The sequence below is a fragment of the Natator depressus genome, chromosome 14 (assembly GCF_965152275.1).
Source record: "Natator depressus isolate rNatDep1 chromosome 14, rNatDep2.hap1, whole genome shotgun sequence".
NCBI classification, from domain to species: domain Eukaryota; kingdom Metazoa; phylum Chordata; order Testudines; family Cheloniidae; genus Natator; species Natator depressus.
The window spans coordinates 44,196,388-44,214,656 of record NC_134247.1 but is presented as its reverse complement, the minus strand read 5'-3'; the positions used below and the strand labels follow the sequence as shown (position 1 = coordinate 44,214,656).

Sequence of the window (18,269 nt, the reverse complement as noted above, 5' to 3'; positions counted from 1 at the left end):
TTGTATCTGTGTATAAAGATGTATCTCAGAGACTGTCTTTGTCCGGTCTAGGGGATAGCGGAAAGTCCTGCCATCAGCTGAGCTAGTCCATCACAACGGGCATACATGTGTTAGCGTATCTGTAATCGTCAAGCCAGGGCATTAGGACTGTGCTTTATTGACAATAAACCTGACCAAGCACCTTCGCATCTTAATGGATCGTGTGGTCACTGAGCGGTTTGCTCGAGGTTGGCTGTGCCAGCTGTCTGCGCAGAGCTGGGATGGCACACAGGGAGAAAACACACACTAACCCAACCACACCTACGATGGTGCTCGGTGTCACTTGTGGATCCCCTCAACCTCCCTGTCGTTTTTGGGACTCAGTCTCTTCAGGTGCATTTAACTCCAGACACTGATCCTGCATCCCTTAAAAAAAACAGATTGTCTGAAAAGTCTCCCGTCACCACCCTGGGGCACGGGTCACTTGCTGGAGGATTCTCTGCACCTTGAAGTCTTTAAGCCATGATTTGAGGACTTCAATAGCTCAGATATAGGTGAGAGGTTTATTGCAGGAGTGGGTGGGTGAGATCCTGTGGCCTGCATTGTGCAGGAGGTCAGACTAGATGATCATAATGGTCCCTTCTGACCTTAATATCTATGAGTCTAAGCTGTGAGCTCTGAAGCAGGAGGGTTCGGATCCTGTGTAACTTTTTTCTAAGCAGCGAAAGTTCCTTGTTGCAGCATCGCCTGCCCGATCTGGTTTTGGGCTAGCTGCTGCCTCAGTTTCCCTTCTCTCCAGTGGGAATCTCCCAACCTTCCAGCCTCGCTTGGTTGTTGCAGGGACCTGGCCCTCCAGCTAAGTTGTAAAAGAAAATTCCACCCTTTCCAATGTCTCTGAGGACATAAACAAACACAAAAGAATCTGCTACCCCAGCCTAAAGTTTTCCTCTGTCTTCTTTCCTCTAATTCGTCTGACCATTAATTGAGCAAAGCTCTTTCCTAGACTCTCTCATAGCTCCTGCTGAGGTTCTTAGAGTCTCTACCAAGCATCAATCCCCAGAGCTTCCTACCTGGCATTTCCTATCTTCTGCTCCGCAAGCTTCTCTCCTTTCGCCACCCCTCGAGGCTTGAATTAGCCCCATGACCTGCCTGTCATGTGACTTAGCTTGCCTCCCCAGGTGGAGAAAATAAGCAAAGTGTAACAGGTGTGGCTGGGACCCATCTCCCCTTAAAGGGCCAGCCACCCTGTGATAGTCCCATTCTCCAGCTAAATGTCCAGTCCTCCGTTGAATCTTGCTGAGCTCGTGGCCTCAATAACATCTTGTGGCCATGAGTTCCACAGGATAATTAAGCAGTGTGTCGATACAAAAAATTCTTTTCATCTATTTCAAATATGCTGCCTTTCCATTTCATTGGCTGCCCTCTTGATTTGATTGATTTTTTACGTGGAGTAGATGCCTACTGATCAGCTATGCGTTACAAATGAGCATAAGACAGTTTGCATATTTTCTTAGAAGTGTTTATTGAGGAACAGCATTTAAAGGAAAAAGGAGGCAATTATTCCCTTGACTGTTACTGTTTTGCTGTCTCTTCCAGGCTGTTCTCTTTTCATTTCCCATATCCAACAGTCTGGCACAGATCCAGTTCTTCTCTGTCTCGCAGCTTGACGTGCTGACACCTATGTCATTCAGATATGCACAGTCTCCTCCTCCCCTTACTTCGAACCTGCAACCAGAAGCCGCGGAGCTAGAATCAGTCCGTAGCCAAGGCTAGTGTGTCCCACCCACAGAGAGGCATAAACTTGCGCGGATTTTGTTAAACTGGGGGCAGCCCCCTGTGTGGATGGATGCCGTGATTCCGGTTTAAGAGCGTTTTATTTTGTTTTAGCTCATACCAGTTCCCAGCTGACTGACACTAAACCAGAATAAGCCACTTAAACTGAAAGAAGAATGTCCAGACAGCCTTTAGCACTGGTTTAACTAAACCGGTATAAAATCACACCTCGAGTCTAACGGGGGCTACTCTGCATGTAGACCAGCCCAGAGACAGACAGTGGAATTCTCCGCACCAAAGCAGAGCCCGAGAGGAAGCGTCTAACCTGTTCTTAAAAACCTCCCGCAACAGGGATTTCACCACCTCCCAGCTAACCTCTTCCAGGGAGTAACTACGCTGATAGTTAGAAGGGTTAGGCCATGTCTACACTTGCATTTTATAGCACCCTAACTTGCTGGCTCAAGGGTGTGAAAAATCACACACACACACCCTGTAGCTGCGCTCCCCGCACTCAGAGCTATTCCCCTCGTGGAGGTGGATTACACAGAGCGCGGGGAGAGCTCTCTTCCAGCCCTCGCGCGTGACCACACTCACACATCAAACTTTGTAGTGTGTAGACTTAGCCTTAGACAAATGCCTGTCAGGGTCCTGCCGCAGTGCAGGGAGCTGGACTAGACGACCTCTCTCAAGGCCCCTTCCAACCCTACATTTCTATGATTTTGATGAGTCGATGAATGGAGTTTGTAATACAATGCTCAACTGTATCACACTGTTAAGCCACTAGATGGCGCCATGTGTCACATACCTTATTGAAAAGTTTCAGAGTAACAGCCGTGTTAGTCTGTATTCGTAAAAAGAAAAGGAGGACTTGTGGCACCTTAGAGACTAACCAATTTATTTGAGCATGAGCTTTCGTGAGCTACAGCTCACTCATCGGATGCATGCTCAAATAAACTGGTTAGTCTCTAAGGTGCCACAGGTACTCCTTTTCTTTTCTTTTTACGAATACAGACTAACACGGCTGTTACTCTGATACCTTATTGACGCTAACCTCGGTCATACCTGGCTCAGTATTAAAGGATCGTAACACGGCTGCTACTCTGAAACATATCTGGTGTGGGTCTCTATAAAGGACGCTCTGTAGCCAGCCCATAACCCGGTACCAGAGCCTGGCCTGCTAGGGGCAGCCCTGCCACCTACCCTGTACACAAAGCACATGACAGAGTATGTTGGAAAGAGAGAACAGAGGGTGGATAATCGGATGCTGATCTTTAACAACAGCCGGTCAGGGATGTGAAACATGAAAACAGCCTGGCAGTAATGTGAAACAAAGCCCTGATGTGGGGAGGCGGGTTGGAACTGGGCTAAGGTGGTTGCCACCCAGAGCGTAACTTATTATTAGTAAAAAGAAAAGGAGGACTTGTGGCACCTTAGAGACTAACCAATTTATTTGAGCATGAGCTTTCGTGAGCTACAGCTCACTTCATCGGATGCATAGCATATCGTGGAAACTGCAGAAGACATTATATACACACAGAGACCATGAAACAAAACTTCCTCCCACCCCACTCCCCCGCTGGCAACAGCTTATCTAAAGTGATCATCAAGTAGAGCCATTTCCAGCACAAATCCAGGTTTTCTCACCCTTCCACCCCCCCCCCCCATACACATACACACAACTGTGTGCTGGAAATGGCTCTACTTGATGATCACTTTAGATAAGCTGTTGCCAGCGGGGGAGTGGGGTGGGAGGAAGTTTTGTTTCATGGTCTCTGTGTGTATATAATGTCTTCTGCAGTTTCCACGATATGCTATGCATCCAATGAAGTGAGCTGTAGCTCACGAAAGCTCATGCTCAAATAAACTGGTTAGTCTCTAAGGTGCCACAAGTACTCCTTTTCTTTTTACGAATACAGACTAACACGGCTGTTACTCTGAAACCTGTCACTTATTATTAGGTTTATTAAGGTATAGCCTGAGGAGCAGAGGAGTGTAGGATCCGATTGCGCTAGGTGCTGTACAAACACAGAGTCACTGACGTTCCCTGTCTCACAGCGCTGACAATCGGCGTAGACCTGACAGACACAGGGCAGGGGTAGGAGTGGCACACACAGGTAGCGTGAACGATGGGATGGCAGCAAAGGGCATGGGAGTTGCACCATTTTTTATTTATTTATTTTATTCGGTGGGTTAGTGAGGAGGGGCTCAGCTAAGAGGAAAGGGGGGAGGGGGAAAGGACAGAGCAGAAGAGGGGCAGGGGTGGCATGAAGCACCTGTGAATACATCTACACTGCAAAGGAAGATGTCACTAACACCAGTGGGCATACCCACACTAACCTTAATCTCGCTAGCATGGGTAATAATCACAGTGCCCAGGTGGCAGCATGGATGTCAGTGCGAGCTAGCCACAGGAGCGCATAGTCTGGACGCCTGGCATGCATGCACTCAGGGTGCTCAGCTGTGCTGCCAGGCCTACCCCACACTAAAATGACACCTCCATCTGGGGTGCAGAAAGACCCTGCAACAGAGTGGGGTAGAGACAAGGGTTGGAGCAAACAATCAGAGATGAAATCCTGGAGGCACTGGGCCAGAGAGGCAGGTAAGGCTGCCAGCATGGTTTTGCTTTTCCATTCTAACCTAAAGACCTAAAATACTGTATTCCTATTAACTAAAACACCTTGGCTTTCTCTGCAAACAGCTGCTGGCTGCATCGCTCCCTCAAGGGGTGAAGTCTCTAAGCAGAGGCTTGTGCTGACGCCAGTTTCAGGAGAGTGGGGCCACAGGGTTCCCCCCCCCCCATAACAAACTAAACCCACAAGGGGTGGAAATACTAGTTTTTCACCTATTTTTGACTCATGTACATTTGTCGGGTTGATCTCCGTTGTTGATCTCTCTGCACTCAGCACTTCCAACACCAATGACTTAGCACTGAGAAAATTTAGAGCCAGAAACAGACTCACCGGTTGTCAAATTCGGTGCCGTTTGGCCACTTCCACAACTGGCTGGGCTCCCTTCTGAGGCCGATCCAATGGTAAACGCTCCCTTTGTAGCGCAGAAGGAATGTCTTCAAAACAAACAAAGGGAAAGCCTCGGTCTTTTTGTTTATTTATAAGCATTTCCATGGTGCTCATCCCCTGAGCACTAGCCGCAGTGAGCACCTCTGGGACTCTCCCGTCTCCGTTCAGTTCTAACGTCTGCTGTACACAATGCTGCGTAACACACAGCCTTTAATGCTTGCCCAGAATTGAAGCTTTTTTAAAAAAAATAAACCCATCGAGCTTCCCAAGCCCACTCCTCTGCTCCGACTCATAGGAGTACGGACTGATGCTGCTTTATGTTCTGGGCTGTTGTGCCATTCAGGTTGGTGCTGCGTGGCTGGACACCCCAGCTAAATGAAAACCTGACAGACTCCAGAGACAGTTACTGGTCTCGGGGCTTTAGCTGAAGTTCTGCTTTACAGGTGTTTGGGGAATTCTTGGACATTGTGGGTGTCGGAGCATGTCTCGTGACAGGTATCGCAACCCTCTGCAGTATCTTTGGGGACCACTGTATTGCATTATGAATGGTTTACGATTGACGCCCTGCCCATCACGTCTACCAGCATAGACCGAATCTATAATGCGGGGTGGGGGGGAAAACAGCAGGGGGAGTGGGGGGCATTTTAAAAAAGAACAACTTTTTAGGCCACCTTCCTCTATCGTCAGAAAGCAAAATAGGGCGCAAGCCCCAGTGCCTTTGCTTTAGAGGGATTGTGATGGGCTGGACTAGGCCCAAAGGCCCCCTGCTGGAGACCTCAGGGCTCTGCCACGCCCATCCCAGGAAAGGAGCAGCGGAGAGGCCCTACAAGCCGGCTAGAGTGGCTGCAGGGGAAGCAGCCAATCAAGGCCCAGGAGGGCCATATAAAAGGAGCTGCAGAGCAGAACAGCAGTTAGTGACTGGAAAAGAAGTGACTGTGTACCTGGCTGGCGGCTAGAATGGAGCCAAAGACAGTTTGCTCGCAGAGCCTGGGGGAACAATGAAGGAGCTCCCGGCTGGCTGCGGACACTGAGTAGGGACTGAGCCGGTGGAGGGCTGTAAGATAGTGTCTCCAGAGAGGAAATCCTGGGGATACAGCCCCATAGCAGGGCTGGACTGGTTTAAAGGACGCAGACACACCCAACCAGAGGGGGCGCTCGCAAGCGGTGGGTGCCAACTCTGTTACAGGAATATTGGAGGGAAAGCGTGTTGCTCTCTGTAGGGGCTGGGGGTGCTGGAAGACAAGGCTTTATTGTAAAGGGGACCAGCTCACTCTACAATGCCCAAGAGCCGGGCAAAATCAGGCCATCTCTTCAGCCAGCCACTCCTCCCGTTCACCCATCCATATGGGACCACTGACTGCGCTGAGCTGAGCGGGGAATGAACTCCCTTTCATCTCCAGGAGATGAGCAGGGCCGGAGCTGTGTTTCCCCACTGAATTCCTGCTTGGAGAAAGAGCCGGGGCAGGCGGACCATGAGCCACTTCAGTCACGCACAGGCTGCAAAGCCCCAGCTCCAGCCAGGGACCTGGGAAAGATCATTCGCTCTGCCCTCCCGGCACAGGACACACAGGGGCCCCTCACGCTGCAGGGCCTGGGCGCTGTCCCACTGGCTCACATGACAGATTCTGTCTAGGCTGGAAGACGTTATGGGCCGGGTGTCAAACATAAGCCATTCATCATTGGCGCTGTCGTGCCAAGGCCTGTCTAGTGCGCTCACAAAACACCTGGGTCTCTCACCATCTCCAGGCCGCTGTCAATCCCAGCCAGGGAGGCGTCGTGTGAAGAGCAGTAGTTCTGGCTGGCGGTCCAATTCCTTTCGTCCTCGGAGAAGAAGTAGCAGTGTCTTCGGTAGCCAACCCAGCCATCCGGACATGATGGGACATCCGCAGAATCCAAACATGACTTCGTGGTTCTGACTGAAACAGAGAACGTAACACAGGGGCTGTCCCCTCCTCATCTCTGTATCCAAGGGGAACAAGTAGGATAATCCCCTTAGACCAAGGCCTCAGAGAATCCCCTAAGCAGCTCTGGCAATTGCTTGGACGCAGTGGGTGACGTTTTCAGTAAGGCAATTCCACACTCGCATGCAGGACAAGACCTCCCCTTCCAAACGTTTCACAAATGGGGAGGGGGCGCCGAAGACGCTCCTCGCTTGGGGCGCCATTAGGTCTAGGGCCAGCATTAAAAAACAAGTAGGAGGCAACTACAGGAGCTAAAAACCGGGAAGCCGTTTGGCTAAGCTTTTCCCGTTTGGCTGCAGCGCGATGCCGGCTCCTCCAAACCTCGCGAGGACGTCCGCTCCAGGCCCTGCAGACGTGCGCTCGAGCCAGCTCCGGATCTGAACAGAAAAGGCAGAGAGCGAACCCATAAGAGCTGCGCACTCACCTGCCAGGGCGGCTGTGGTAGCGATTAAACCCGAGATGAGGACGGTGACGGCTGCGACGATTGTAAGTGCTGTAGGTTTCCTGAGCCTGTAACCTGAAAGAGACCAAGGTATGAACACCCCTGGGGCTGCTGCAGCGGGGAGGAATCGGAGTTATTTATTTACCATGGCCCAGTGCAGAGACGGGACGGTTTGCACACCCCCCTAGTCAAGCAAATGGACAGTCACGAGCTTCTTGGTAGATCAGAGTTTGTCGCTGTCTCTGATCTACCCTGCACTGAATATGGGATTACGAATTTCCTCCCAAGCTTTTCAACGGCATTTATCCCCATAGTAACTCGGCGAGAGATTTAAACGGGTAACGATTAGAGACCGGCATGGAACAAGCCAACCTGCGCCCTGCGCAGCTACGCTTTTGCCGTCATGTCCCAGCGAAACAAACGGGGATATTCCGCCCTGAACCAGAGGGGGAGAGACAGGGCCACAGTCCCAAATGGGTGCCGCTGGCAAGCCCACAAAATGCCCCTGCACCCTGTTACACAGCCATAAGTGCCCGGCTGCAGGGCAAGTTGTAGCAGTCCCTGCAAAGCAAGCCGCGGGGCTCATAGGAAGCCGGTGGGGTGATCAGATCCCTGCTGCGTTCGCAGGCAGGCGCTGGGGCTGCTGCACCCAAACCTGAACACCTGGCTTCATCTGCGGAAGCCGCAGTGTTTCTCCCAGGCAGAGGGGCTCCACCTACCTGGTTTCTTTCCTCGCTCTTCGTCTCCATTGCTATTAAGGGGAACATCCAGCTGCTGTTCCTTACAGATACCCAGGCCATTGTACATGCTTTGTCTTTCTGGGTCATTCTCTGTTAAAAAAAAAAAAAATCACAATTCTGCTTGAAGTCACAGTGATATAATTGAATGATTAGAGGGGGGAAATTCTCTGTGGTGTGTTTCCTTTGTGCGTTGGACAGCAGCTTGTCTTGTTATTATTTGTTATCTGCATTACATTAGGGCCCGGGTCCCCCTGTGCTCCACGCGCCACACACAACTAACAAAAAGCTGTTCTCTGCCCCAGAGAGTTCGCAATCTAAAGGCGGGTCGACACTTAAAATGCCGAGTCAGCACAGTTGCACCGCGGCTGGTAATAGCTCACCTTTCCCGATCGCTCTGGTTACAGTCTCTACAGTGACACCCATTGTTTCATGCTCTCTGTGTATACAAAATCTCCCCACTGTATTTTCCACTGCATGCAGCCGATGAAGTGGGCTGTAGCTCACGAGAGCTTATGCTCCAATAAATTGGTTAGTCTCTAAGGTGCCACAAGTCCTCCTGTTCTTTTCACTTTAATGAAGACACTCTCAGCCAATGGGCGAGAGCTCTCCAGTCAGCCGACAGGATACTTACTCCACCTCCCTGAGAGGCGGTAGCTATGGCGACAGGAGCAGTTCTCCCGTTGACAAAGCGCTGTCTACACTGGGGGTAGGTCGGTATTACTATGTCGCTCAGGCGGGTGTATTTTTCACACCCCTGAGCGACGTAATTATACCAATAGACGGCTGTAGTGTAGAACTGACCTAAAGACCCCAATCCTGCAAACACTGACATGCCTATTTAACGTCACACACTGAGCGGGCTCCCGGAAGCCAAGGGGGCTACTCACAGCACGAAGCACGTGCATTCATTTTGGCAGATCAGAGCCAACCGATCAGACAAGAGGCAGCGGGTGAATCCAACAACGAGATGGGAGGAGCCCTGAAATGGTTCTGATGACGGTAACTAGTACATCATGGGTTCCACCGGTTCCCCTGTATAGTCAGTCAGGTTCCTGTTTTGTTTCATGTGTGAGTTTCACTCAGCAAAAAGGGAGTGAAAAACCAGCTAACGACTAAAGGACATTTGGTTGTAAAAAAACCTGGCAGGGAGACTCCGGCTTAAGTGCGGAAAACCACAGCTGGTTTAATCTTATTTATTAAAACTGATTTGGTTTCAGGTTGACTGTATCTAGGGGAACCTTACGTTTTTCTCCCTTCCAAATTTGTTTCATACCAGACAATACATTGCTACCAGGGGCCAAGATCCTGAATTGCAGGGGGTATTGTCAGTTACAGGGAAGTGAAGGGATCACCCTAAAGCAGTGTTTCTCAACCTGGGGGTTGCGAACCCCGGGGGGGGGGGGTCACGGGCAGAGCCATCCCTTGGGTTGGGTGACTCGGGGCAACCACTCCGGACCCCATGCTTTGGGGGCTCCGTGGGCTGGTGCAATTGGCCAGCGCGGTCGGTCCCGGAAGATGAATCTGTCACTTCCGCAGGGCCCACCATCTTGTTGGCAGTTAGTGGAGACAGCGCCTGGCTTGGCCGCCTGTGTTTTGGGGCAGCGAGTCCCCCGCCCTGGCCGGAGCCCTGAGCCACTGGGGCGCTATGGCCAACAATAGCCCCAGGGTAGGCGCCAGCAACTGCCAGCAGCAGTTGGTGGCCCAGCACCAGGCCGGATCCGTCCCACCGGCCCAGCCACCAATGCACAGCGGGGCCCCTAAGCTGGTGGGGGCAGATTTGTCCCAGGCCCTGCACCCCCCTAGGGACGGCCCTGGTTGCGGGATGGATTTAGGAGGTCACAAGAGCAGTGTCAGTGTTAGGGGGTGGCACGCTGGGCAATTGCCCATGGCCCCCTCTACAAGGGGGCTCCACGAAACTAAGTTACATGCTTCCACCCTGGGCGGTGGGGCTCAGGGCTGAAGCTGAAGGCCGAGCCCGCTGCCCAGGCCGGAAGCACGTAACTTAACTTCATGGGGCCCTGGGCAATTGCCCTGCTTGCCACCCCCTAATGCCAGCCCTGAGTCTTTAATCATTTAATTTACTTAATGATATTTAAGGGGGGGGGGGTCACAATTTTTCCAAGTCTTAATTTAAGGGAGAAGGTCACAATTTTATTGTAAGTCCAAAGGGAGTCGCCAACATACAAAGGCTGAGAAACACTCCCCTAAAGCAAAGGTCAGTTCAACAGCAGGATGTGTTTCAAAATACTTTCAGTTTTACTACTGACTTGAATCACAAGCAATGCAAGGGGTCCCTGCCCCCGGCCTGTCTTCTCTTTGGTCTGAAACTCGTTGCAGTCCCCAAAAGAGGCTCAGTTTAGAGACCAGACCTGGCTCATTCCTATTCCTGGTGTCAATACTGCCTAGTACACCGGGGTGCACTTCGATCCTCCTGTCCCACAACCCCAGTCTCTCCCTGCCCCTCCCCTCCCCCCCACCCCTGTCTCTCCCTTCTCTCTGCCCCTCTCCACCCCTCACCTAAATCACCCCTAGGCTTTGCAATATGATTCAAATCCCGCTCTCCCCACTCCGTAAATAATGAACAAGTATGAAAACCGGGCTCCCGCTCCCCACTTCGCTCTGATCCCGGAGAAGTGAACTTACCGAGTTCCGGGACTGAAAGAGAAAGAACAAATATAGTCCCTGAACTATATACAGGCAAACTCCACCCCTATGCTGTGCACTGTAAAGGAGGATGGCCTACAAAGTGGCAGCTTAGCTACTTGGTGTTGCAGGCTGCAACTGGGAGACAGGCGTCAATTTTATTTTGGGGGAGAAAGGGAAGGCGGCAGAATGAAGCACAAAGCTGGGGCTGTGGGTAGGGCACTGGCTGGACAACTGGATTTGGGTCCCAGCTCTGTCCCAGACTCCCTGCCTGACCATTAGCCCTCTATGAGGACAACAGCCCTGCCCTACCTCACAGGGTAAATACAAGAAAGATTGCGACATACCGACAGTGGCAAGAAAAGTACCATAGAAGGAGAATTGTGTGGGTGATCGGGGGTTGTCTAAGAAAGAATGTTGGGACACAGTCTCATCCCTACTTGTTGGGAACAGCCCAGTTCAGTGAGGAAACCTAATGTGGGGGAAAAGGCAATTTTCAATTCTCTGTTCCAAAAACACCAGCACAAATCCTGCGTCAGGGCAAAATCAGAGGCACAGCGCACGCTTATCATTGTATACAGAGCACCGAGGCCCCGGCTGAGATCAGGGCACCACTGTGCAAGGTGCTGAAGTCGTGCAAAGCGAGAGGCACTCCTTTCTCCAAAGAGCTTACAATCCAAACGCAGCATCGTCTCTTGGCAATAACTGCAAGTAGCAGATCCCCTCGTAGATTCCAACGCCAGAAGGGACCGTTGTGATCATCTAGTCTGACCTCTTGGATAATGCAGGCCAAAGACCTGCTCCGAAAATAATCCCTAGAGCCGAACTTTTAGAACAACATCCAATCTGGATTTTAAAATTGTCAGTGATGGAGAATCCCTCAGGACCCTTGGTAAATTGTTCCAGTGGTTAATTACGCTCACTGTTAAAAAATGTCCTGTTATTTCCCGTCTGAATTTGTCTAGTCTCAACTTCCAGCCACTGGATCATTTCAGACCTTTCTCTGCTCGACTGAAGAGCTCATTATTAAATATTTGTTCCCCATGTAGGTACTGATAGACTGTAATCAAGTCACCCCTGAACCTTCCCTTTGTTAAGCTAAATAGATTGAGCTCTTCTATAAGGCAGGTTTTCGAATCCTTCAGTGATTCTCATGGTTCTCTGAACCTTCTCCAATTTATCAACCACCTCCTTCAATTGTGGGCACCAGAACTGGACACAGGATTCCTTCAGCGGTCACACCAGTGCCGAACACAGAGGTAAAATAATCTTCTGCTCCTCCTCGAGATTCCCCTGTTTATATCTCCCAGGATCGCCTTAGCTCCTTCAGCCACAGTATCGGACTGGGAGCGCATGTTGGCTGATTATCCACCATGACCCCCAAATCTTTGTCAGAGTCCCTGCTTCCCAGGGTAGAGTCCCCCGTCTTGTACGTATGGCCTGCATGCTTTGTTCCTAGGCGTATGACTTTACCTTTGGCCGTATTAAAATGTACATTGTTTCCTTCATCCAGTTTACCAAGTGATCCAGACCGCTCTCTATCAGTGACTAGTCCTCTTCATTGTTTACCACTCCCCCCGTGTTTGTGTCACCTGCAAACTTTGTGAGTGAGGATGTTATGTTTTCTTCCAGGTCACTGATAAAATTGTTAAATAGTGTAGGGCCAAGAACCGATCCTGCAGGACCCCACAGGAAACAGATACGATTGGTGACAATTCCCCATTTACAATTACATTCTGAGACCTGGTGGAGGGGGTAATACATTTTATTGGACCAACTTCTGTTGGGGAGAGAGGCAAGCTTTCAAGGCCCACCAAGCTCTTCTTCAGGGCTGGGAAAGGTACTCAGAATTGAAAACTTTGAGACTGAAAGGGAATTTGCTAGGTCATCTAGTCCAGTCCCCTGCCCTGAGCCAGGACTAAGTATTATCTAGCCCATCCCTGGCAGATGTTTGTCTAACCTGCTCTTGAAAACCTCCAATGATGGAGATTCCACAACCTCTCTAGGCAATTTGTTGCAGTGCTTTGTTCAGTTAGACAATCTCCACGCACAAATGCTTAAGGAGACTCCACTCTCAGGTCAGTGCAAACCTGGAGTAAATCGGGGGGGTCACTCTGGATTAACTCCGGGGCCACTGAGATCAGAATCCAGCCCTGACTGCAGTGGGGTCACTTTACATTTACACTAGGGTCACTGAGATCAGAATCCAGCCCTAACTTCATCAGCTTCACAGAGCTGGCTGCCCAGGTCCTCTTGCTGACCCCAGAGCTGGAATTCTGTCCAGCTGGCTGTTACTGATTGGCAGGATAAAGTACAGCGTGTCTGAGTTTCCACCGCCGCCCGCCCTAGTCTTTCGTCCTGTTTTCTGGTGGGGAAATGAACCAGGGGGTTGGGGGGAGAGGAAAGGAGGAAACCCCCAAAATCTAAACCCGAGATTTTTTTTTCCAGTTTTCAAAAACCAGAACAAAGTGAAAAACGTTATTGCAGGCTGAAACACAATGTCAAAAATCAAAGAACGCTGGCAGGATCGAAACCGCTCACAGGAAATTGGGTTTGGTTGAAGAGGCATATTTTGTCCAAGAAAAAGCTCTGCTCCCAAAGCACTTTATAAAGGTGGGTCAGTATCAGTATTTAACAGAGGGGGAAACTGAGGCACAAGAGCGGGGAAGTGACTTGCCCAGCATGCCACAGGGAGTCAGAACCCCATTCTAGCAACTAGACCCCACCCCCCTTCCAGAGCTGGAGCTAGAACCCAGGAGTCCTGGCTCCCAGCCCCCCTGCTGTAACTACTAGACAACTGACAAAAACTAACAGGAGGGATTGCTAGTGATAGAGATGCTGTGAGGAGCAGAGTGTGGAAAGGATTTGAGTGTGTAAAACACTACACAGGATAATTATTGTGCACCCAGATGAATCCATCCCATAATAAGAGTGGATCCCTCCTCCACTGTCCCACACACTCCCCCCAGTAAAGCGGAGAGAGGTGCTGAGGCAAACATCCAGGAGGAGGGAGTCCCACACCGAGGAGCATTGCCACGACACCACCAGCTTCACCAGCTAACCTGAGGCTCGCTGGTGGGACCCATAAAAGATGGGTGAGGTTAGAGCCAGATGATGCCCAAGGAACAGGTCTCGGTGACAGTGGGACCAGCTAAGCCAAAGCTCAAGGCAACTCAGGTCCAGCTCTTCTGCATAGCCAGTGTCTGTGCTCTGGGACCCTGATCCAAACCCCAAGGAAGTCAATCACTGATGTCAATGGGCTGCCTTGAACCAAGACCTGCCTGATTCATGGATGTTAAGGTCAGGAGGGACCATCAGATCATGTAGCCTGACCTCCTGGATATCACAGGCTGGAGAACCCCACCTCATTATCTGCTCAGTGAGCCTAGTAACTTGTATTGGATTAACGCATCTTCCTGAAAGGCATCCAGGCTTGGGTTGAAGACATCAAGCGATGGAGAATCCACCGCTTTCCTTGGCCACTTTTTCCAGTGGTTAATCACCCTCACTGTTAAACATTTGTGCCTGGTTTCGCCTTTGAATTTGTCTGGCTTCAACCACTGCTTCTTCTTCTGCCTATCTCCACTATATTAAAGACCCTCTAGTACTTTCTCCATGTGAAGGTACTTACACACAGGAATCACGTCACCTCTTGATCTTCTGTTTGATAAACTAAACAGACAGAGCTCTACGTTTCCTCCATCTTCTCTCGGCTGCAGGGAGCCCTGCAGTTTCTAGACACCCTCATAACCCCACTGTGAGGGAGGGAAGTGTTATCCCCTTGTTAGAGGTGGGGAAACTGAGGCCAAGAGAGATGAAAGGTCACATAAAGACTCCATGGTAGTGGTAGGACTAGAACTAGTAACGTGAACAGAGCAAACAGAAACATTCTCAAAATATTTCTTAGTGGCAAGAAGATATTTATTGGACTGTGTAATAGCCTCCCCAGGAAAGGGGCAGAACTAGGGCTGCGTGAAGTGCAGGAGAACAGACTGCAGGCACCAATCCATTCTCCGGAGGGGTACACAGCATGTGATCTAAGCAGCTACACCTTATTGAGTCTGATGCAGGAATCAGTGGGTGAGTTTCTCTGGCCTTATGCAGGAGGTCAGGTGAGATGATCTGGCCTTGAAATCTAGGAGTCTTCTCTGGTTTCTGCAATTCTCCTAAGCTTTGCATGTTCCTTTCTTTTCATGTAATCAGCTGCTTTCCCCCAGATCCATTTTTTGCCTGTGTAGCACTTTACAAATCACATGGTTGCATGAGTCTGGTTAAGCACAGTCCTCTGCCGTCCTCACTGCAAATCCATAACTCAGAAGAAATGAGACTTAGTATGCATCTATATAGCCAGAGAGGGAGACATAGCACAAATTCAGGCTCTCCAAGCGATGCAGGGAGTAGCTATGTACACAATCACTCCGGATTTCCCTTTCCTGTATCAAAAATAATTGTGCAGATCCTTCCTGCCACAGATGGAACAAATTTGCAGGGAAAAATACAAAAAAGGACAAGGCACGGACTGTCCTTTATGGGTGTTAGTGGACTTTGAAAATTCAAGCTCTTAAAAAGAAAGCTCCATGAACTAACTAATAACTATGGAATTGTGTGTGTAAAGCTCCTACCACAACGAGGCTCCAAACCGTATTTGGAATTTCTAGAGGTTACAATAACACAAATAATAAACAGGTTTCAGAGTAGCAGCCGTGTTAGTCTGTATTTGCAAAAAGAAAAGGCGGACTTGTGGCACCTTAGAGAATAACCAATTTATATGAGCATAAGCTTTCGTGAGCTGCAGGTCAACGATAAAGAACAGCTACTGGGAGACGTCCATGGAGGGGAGAAAAGCTTTGAGCCTGAATAGTGCCACCTGGTGGTGGAAGTAGGAAGGCTTGACTCTACAGCTCTCTTGCCGGAGCTTGGTTCAGGACACACTGCAGTTAATCTGGTTCCTTCCAGGCCTTTTCATGGGGCTAATTAGAGTTTGGGAGGGGTTGGTTGGAGGGTAATTTGCAGGGCAAGGAGGTCTCTGGTTTTTATCATTACTATGTGGTACACTTTATAATGGATGTACAGTGCCCAGACCTATACGGTGAGTGCTTTTATCAATAGAAACATAGCAGTTGCCAGGCGGCATCATACCCCTGGTCCATTTAGCCCAGTCACCTGTCTCTGACAGTGGCCAGCACCAGCTGCTTCAGAGGACCAGGCAAGAAATCCTGCAGTTATACAATAATCTGCCCCCAGAGAAAGTTACTGCCCGGCCCTCATTAGTGCCCTGAAGCACAGAGCTTCACAGCCTTTCTCTAACTTTTTCTTTTTTTAGTAATTAAAAAACTTCCTTTGTATCTAACTTTGGATCCTCACATCACCTATATAAAAGTCCAAGCCCACTGTGAATCTTGCCAAGTTCTTGTCGTCAGTGACATCTTGTGGCAATGAGTTCCACCGCCTAATTATGGATTGTGCAGAAGAGGATTTCCATTTAAAGCCTCATTCACTTTTCAGCTGCTCCTTTCTTCCAGGATTATTTTTATAATCCTGATCCAGGCTTTGTTCCTTCCCTGCACGGTTGTTTCTGGGCAGAAACACAGTCCTGCCACAAGTGACTTCAGTTCTGTGCAGAAACAGTCTCACCACAAGCAACTTCAGCTCGCAGTGAGCCATTTAACATAACAAAAATGGCTCCTAATGAAACCTATTTAGTTCTATTCTTTAAACAGCTAAGCGGGATGGGATGGGGAAACAGGTTAAACCAGCCTAGGAAAGACCTTCCAGGGTATACAGCCTCCTGGCTAATATTCCTGACCCCACCCCTTTTTCTTTCACAGACATTCAAACCCTTGTTTTAACAAGGCTCAAATAAATTTGTTAGTCTCTAAGGTGCCACAAGTACTCCTTTTCTCTTAACACTGAAAGTGACTCCTTCCTTTGGGACGGGTTAAGCACAGTCCTTCTTTCCTGTATTCCCACAATAATTACAAACACTGGTAACCATAATTTCACTACTCCCATATTCAGTACTAACATAAAAGCCTGGGGAAATATTGGGCTTATTGGTGTGCTAAAGAGACGTTGATGGCTGCATTATAAAACAAACAAACAACATTAGAAATGAACTCAAAACCACTGGTTTTCAACCTTTTTTCATTTGCAGACCCCTACAAAATTTCCAGTGGAGGTCTTTGGAAATCTTAGACATAGTCTGAGGACCCCCAGGGGTCCACGGACCACAGGCTAAAAACCACTGTTCTATGGTAACGACAAACTTTTGTAGACCCCATAGACGTAGTTAGACGTAGTTGTTTCTCCAAATGCAGCAGGGGCGAGCGTGGCAGGGGGGCTACGGGGACAGTACGGGGGGGGGGGAGTGGAATACTGGAGTCTCTCACAAGTAGGCCCGTGTCACTGTGAAATTAAGGAGGGGTGCACCCAGAGTGCCACACTAGGCCACAAGGGGGCGTGCAAGGACTGTCCACACCTTTACCAACAAAAGCTCCCAATGCATCTTCCCTGTTCCATCCATTATTGTATAGACCAGTGGGTCTCAGTCAGGGATACGTGTACCCCTGGGAGTACTCAGAGGCCTTCCAGGGGTTACATCAACTCATCTAGATATTTGCTTAGTTTTACAACAGGCTACATAAAAAGCTAGTGTAAATGATCTTTGGGAGCAAGACCCTCAGCATTAAGTCCATTAGGTCACCCCCAGTCATGGGGGTCTGTTTCCCCTAGTGGCCATTCTATAGAATTGACTGAATTATACTACACCACTCTTAAACCTCTTCCTCCCTCTCCTGTTGCATAAAACGAGTAACTAGCAGCCTCGCGGCCAGGGTAACTCACTGCCACAGGCTGTTACTGAGGCCCAGAGCTCAGCAGGATTCACAGAAGGATGGGACCTTGACATGGATAATGAGACCCTCCAGAGTTATCCTGGAGAGGGTTCTGTGTCTAGGGGATACGAACCCTCCTGCTTCAGGCCATGAGCCAGCCACTGACAGAGAGAAGTGTTCTCCTGACCCCCCCGGGCAGGTTATTCTCTCTGAACCAGAGTACGAATAGAAGAAATATGAACCTTCCTGCTCCGGCGCCTAGCCAGCCTCTGACTGCATTTTGGAGGAAACGTTCTCTGGAGCAGGCTCTCTCACCACTGCCCATGAGATAGGGTTGCCAGGCATCTGGTTTTTGACCAGAATGCCTGGTCCAAAAGGGTCCTTGGTGGCTCCAGTCAGCACCCTGACCGGGGCGTTAAAAGTCCAGTCCGTGGGGCTAAGGCAGGCTCCCTGCCTCCCCTGGCTCCCTGCAGCTCCCGGAATGACTGGCATGTCCCTGCGGCCCCTAGGTGCAGGGGCAGCCAGGGAAGCTCCACGCGCTGCTCCCGCCCCAAGCACCAGTGGGAACAGCAGCCAATGGGAGCTGCAGGGGCGGAGTCTGTGGGCGCAGGCTATGCATGGCACAGAGCTGCCTGGCCGTGCCTCCGCCTAGGGGCTGGACGTGGCGGCCGCTTCCGGGAGCGTCGCGGAGCCAGGGCAGGTAGGGAGCCAGCCTTAGCCATGCTGCGCAACCAACTGGGAGCCACCTGAGGTAAGCGCCGCCTGGCCAAAGCCCAAACCCTGTCCCGCACCCGAACTCCTTCCCAGAGCCCGCACCCCCTCCTGCAACCCAACCCTCTGCCCCAGCCCAGGGCCCCCTCCAGCTCCCTGAACCCCTCATT

The 18,269-nt window shown here is 50.3% G+C and overlaps 1 protein-coding gene across 1 annotated transcript; it reads right to left on the bottom strand.

The window, feature by feature from the left end:
• Positions 1–1,489: 1,489 nt before the first annotated feature.
• Positions 1,490–8,350, bottom strand: LOC141998654 (C-type lectin domain family 2 member D-like). Its single transcript, XM_074971526.1, has 6 exons — positions 8,293–8,350; positions 7,892–8,002; positions 7,155–7,247; positions 6,507–6,685; positions 4,713–4,816; positions 1,490–1,704 (listed from the first exon to the last, which is right to left on the bottom strand). Exons 1-6 carry the CDS (start codon positions 8,333–8,335, stop codon positions 1,500–1,502), a joined length of 735 nt encoding a protein of 244 aa, XP_074827627.1. The 5' UTR covers positions 8,336–8,350; the 3' UTR covers positions 1,490–1,499.
• Positions 8,351–18,269: the final 9,919 nt, after the last annotated feature.